This window comes from Etheostoma cragini, chromosome 13, assembly GCF_013103735.1.
Source record: "Etheostoma cragini isolate CJK2018 chromosome 13, CSU_Ecrag_1.0, whole genome shotgun sequence".
Classification (NCBI taxonomy): Eukaryota; Metazoa; Chordata; class Actinopteri; order Perciformes; family Percidae; genus Etheostoma; species Etheostoma cragini.
This window is the reverse complement of record NC_048419.1, coordinates 158,132-161,485: the sequence shown is the minus strand read 5'-3', so window position 1 is coordinate 161,485 and position 3,354 is coordinate 158,132. Positions and strand designations below refer to the sequence as shown.

At 42.8% G+C, this 3,354-nt stretch overlaps 2 protein-coding genes across 2 annotated transcripts in view; both read right to left on the bottom strand.

Annotated features, from left to right (window-relative positions):
• Nucleotides 1–2,096, bottom strand: part of ripk4 (receptor-interacting serine-threonine kinase 4) — a 14,091-nt gene extending 11,995 nt beyond the window's left edge. Inside the window, exons 1-2 of the mRNA XM_034890534.1 lie at nucleotides 2,009–2,096; nucleotides 1,712–1,714 (exon numbers count right to left, since the gene is read on the bottom strand). The gene's annotated coding sequence lies outside the window, so the exon portion shown is untranslated. The remainder of the gene's footprint in view (nucleotides 1–1,711; nucleotides 1,715–2,008) is intronic.
• A 281-nt stretch (nucleotides 2,097–2,377) lies between these two features.
• prdm15 (PR domain containing 15) overlaps nucleotides 2,378–3,354 on the bottom strand; it is a 19,472-nt gene continuing 18,495 nt past the window's right edge. Inside the window, exon 24 of the mRNA XM_034890528.1 lies at nucleotides 2,378–3,292. Coding sequence (XP_034746419.1) covers nucleotides 2,750–3,292 — 543 coding nt within the window. The 3' untranslated portion in view covers nucleotides 2,378–2,749. The remainder of the gene's footprint in view (nucleotides 3,293–3,354) is intronic.

Genomic DNA, 3,354 nt, shown 5'->3' with positions numbered 1-3,354 from the left:
TCTTTTATATAGACCTTAGTGGTCCCCTAATACTGTATCTGAAGTCTTTTATATAGACCTTAGTGGTCCCTAATACAGCAGGATACCCAAGGCTCAGTTTACACCTGTCACCATTTCTAGCCACTGGGGGGGGGCACAGGCAAGCTGGGGGAACACATGTTATTGTTAAGAACTCATAAAGTGAACTTTTCATGCGTTCACACATTAAAAGTTCCCAAACAGTATATTCAGTACCAGTATATTCAGGAAAATAAAGATGAACCTAACTGGACATTGCAGGGAAATGTTAGTAATGTTGCAAAAGGTTGTTTTTTTTCTTCTGTGGAGGTCAGTGCTGGGTAACAGAATTTCCCTTCGGGGATCAATAAACTATTTCTGATACCGATTCTGAACATGTCTACCTACTGTCTACCTAACATCATATTGCGGCTGTTAGTTTTTTTTGGACTGGTTTAATTGTAAAAATACCAAAATATTATCTTTAGTATTTATATAAAATACTCTCAACCTCCAAAGTCTTCCCCCCTACCATTTATGTTTGTATCTACAACTTGTACCCTGTGCCTTTCCTTCATATTTAAATATTTGTCTCCTGTGTACCCCCCCCCCCCCGTTTACAGAACCTAAACTCTCTGCTGTCGGTAAAGGAGGAAGGATAACTGACATAAAACACTTCCCTTGTTCCCCAGTCAGGGCCCTTGATCAAGGCACTGGCTCAGATCTGGACTTGGTCCCCGGGCGCTGTGATTGGCTGCCCACTGCTCCATAGAGGGAGGGGTCAAATGCAGAGAATGAATTTTGCTACATGTACATGTAAGTGCATAGGACAATAAAGTACCTGCACCTTTACCTTACTCACATTAAAATTTGCAGAATAAAAGGTGTTCAGGTTCAGGTGTTAAAGTTTCTTATATTCATATCACACAAGATACAAAAATCAGTATCAAAACAGTTGATAGGAAATATGATCAATATATGTAAATGGCCAGCTCTGTACACGTTCTGTAAGGGAATCCAGCTTAAGTCATTTATTGACTTAGGAACAGAATATGACACCCCAAATACATATTTCTCTAAATATTTACAACTTCACTTTTGTGTATTCCCTCACCGAGAAGGAAGACTATGATAATAATAATAGAATATAAAAGCAGAGAATTTGATGGTTTTCTTAGTCACATGGTTTTTAATTTGGGAAAAAATACTTTGTCATGACTTTAGAAGATGATGATACATATTCATGTCAAAGCAAGACAATTCATTTCTGATTTGGAAATAAAGTTAAAGAAGCAAATTCAAAATAAATTTGATGTCGCTCCAGTAACGATGCCTACGATCTTGGAAAATGATTCCCATTTTGACTCAGATGTAAAAGCAAAAAAATTACATTAGTATGGAAATGCTATCCTTGTTTCCACAGATCAAATATTTTTCTAGAGAACAGAAGATGTAGAATATTAGTACTAGTAGAATAGTACTCTTATTTTGCTAAGAAATGTATTGTATGTATTGTTATCTTGAAAAGAATATGTATACCTGGGGGCACTTTTGATCATTTCCTTTCATATACAGAAAACAGGATGCTGATTTGGTTCTAAGATACAGAACTTTTTCTTTTGTGTATTTTTACTCTTCAACCTATACAGATGTTTTCTTCCATGGTGTTGCTCACTAATATTAATCTAGTTTCCCTACCTTAAAAGAAAAGAACGTGCTGGCGTACTACTCATTCTTTGTATACGTCTGGAAACGACGTTTAGATTCATGTGTGGATGACGTGACCGGTCTTTATTGTTAATGCCCCATCGGTGGTGCATTTGAGACACACACACACACACACACACACACACACACACACACACACACACACACACACACACACACACACACACACACACACACACACACACACACACACACACACACACACACACACACACACACACACACACACACACACACACACACACACACACACACACACACACACACACACACACACACACACCTGTTCGCAGAGAAGTCATCAGCTGACTGGAGGACTAGCAGGCTTGCTGGTCTGAGATCTGAGGGGATCCGGGTCAGATGCAAACCGTAGCAGGTTTGCTGGCTGCTGTAATCCCTGTTGACCACCCAAACTAAATTGATATGCAGACAAATAAAAGAACAACCATTTCAAAGAGGTATTTTGTTTAAAAATAACAGTACAAAAATTCCAGTATTTTTTCCCAACAGTTCAATAATTACAGTTTACAACATTTAAAAAATACATTTTTTTGAGCCACTTTAAGGAACATGCCAACCATTACCTCCCGTCTCCTAACCTGGCAGAAGTGTTTCCACTTAAACTGTCCCCTACACCAAGTGTGTCCTCTTCCAGGTTGGTACATTTTCATCAACTTCTTTGAGCAGCAGATTTATCCTGAAAGCATGCATGCTTTTAAAGATTGGTAAGTAAGGCATTTGAATATTCAACATGTTGCTTTGGTTTGAAATTTAAATCTTCCAGAGGACTGACAGTAATTTTGGCCATCTCTCTGTTTTTTTAAATTATGTTGTTAATTATTAACAAACACTGTGTTTTGTCAGTATAAAAAAGAAATAAATCTTTACAATTGTATTCCCTTCCATGGGGCTGGAGAGGCATCGGGGTGACAGACGGTTCCAGATGGTTCCAGATGAAGATGAAATCTACTCTACTATATTACAATGTGTGAGTGGGAGGTGACCAGCACCTCTGGTCTCTGCTCTAGTAGCTGAACATCTGCTGCGGAGAGCTGCTATGTTGCTGTTTCTGCGAGGGGGGTGGCTGTCTCTGGATGGGCTGGCCCGGCTCCGAGCCCTGACTCTGGGCCTCCTGGCTGTCCCTCTGAGCCCCTTCCACCACGGGGGTGACCTGGCTGCCTTCAGCTGCCGGTACAGGCCTCCAGGACAGAGTCGGCGCCTCCAGCTGGTGGCCCATGGGGTTGACCAGAGTAGTGACGTTGATGAAGTGGGCGACCGACTGGGGTGCCGCGCCCCTGCCGGGACCCACCGTCTCCGCGACGAGTTCAGTCGGCCGGTTGTGGAGCACGGCCGAGCCACTGACGGCGTCGAAGGTCACGGTGAGGATGGAGTTATCCAGGGTGAGGGGCCGGTCGCTGGCAGTCAGCTGGCCCATGGCCACAGGCTGTAGGCTGGTGAACTGCGTGGGGGCGTGGCTGGTGATGGGCGTGACCGTGATGTTGGTCAACCCCACCGAGCTGCTGGGGGAGGAGGCTGACGGAGTGCTGGGGTCGGTCAGGACCACCACCTGGTAGAGCAGCACATCAGATCATATATTATACACACATACATACATACATACATATGTAT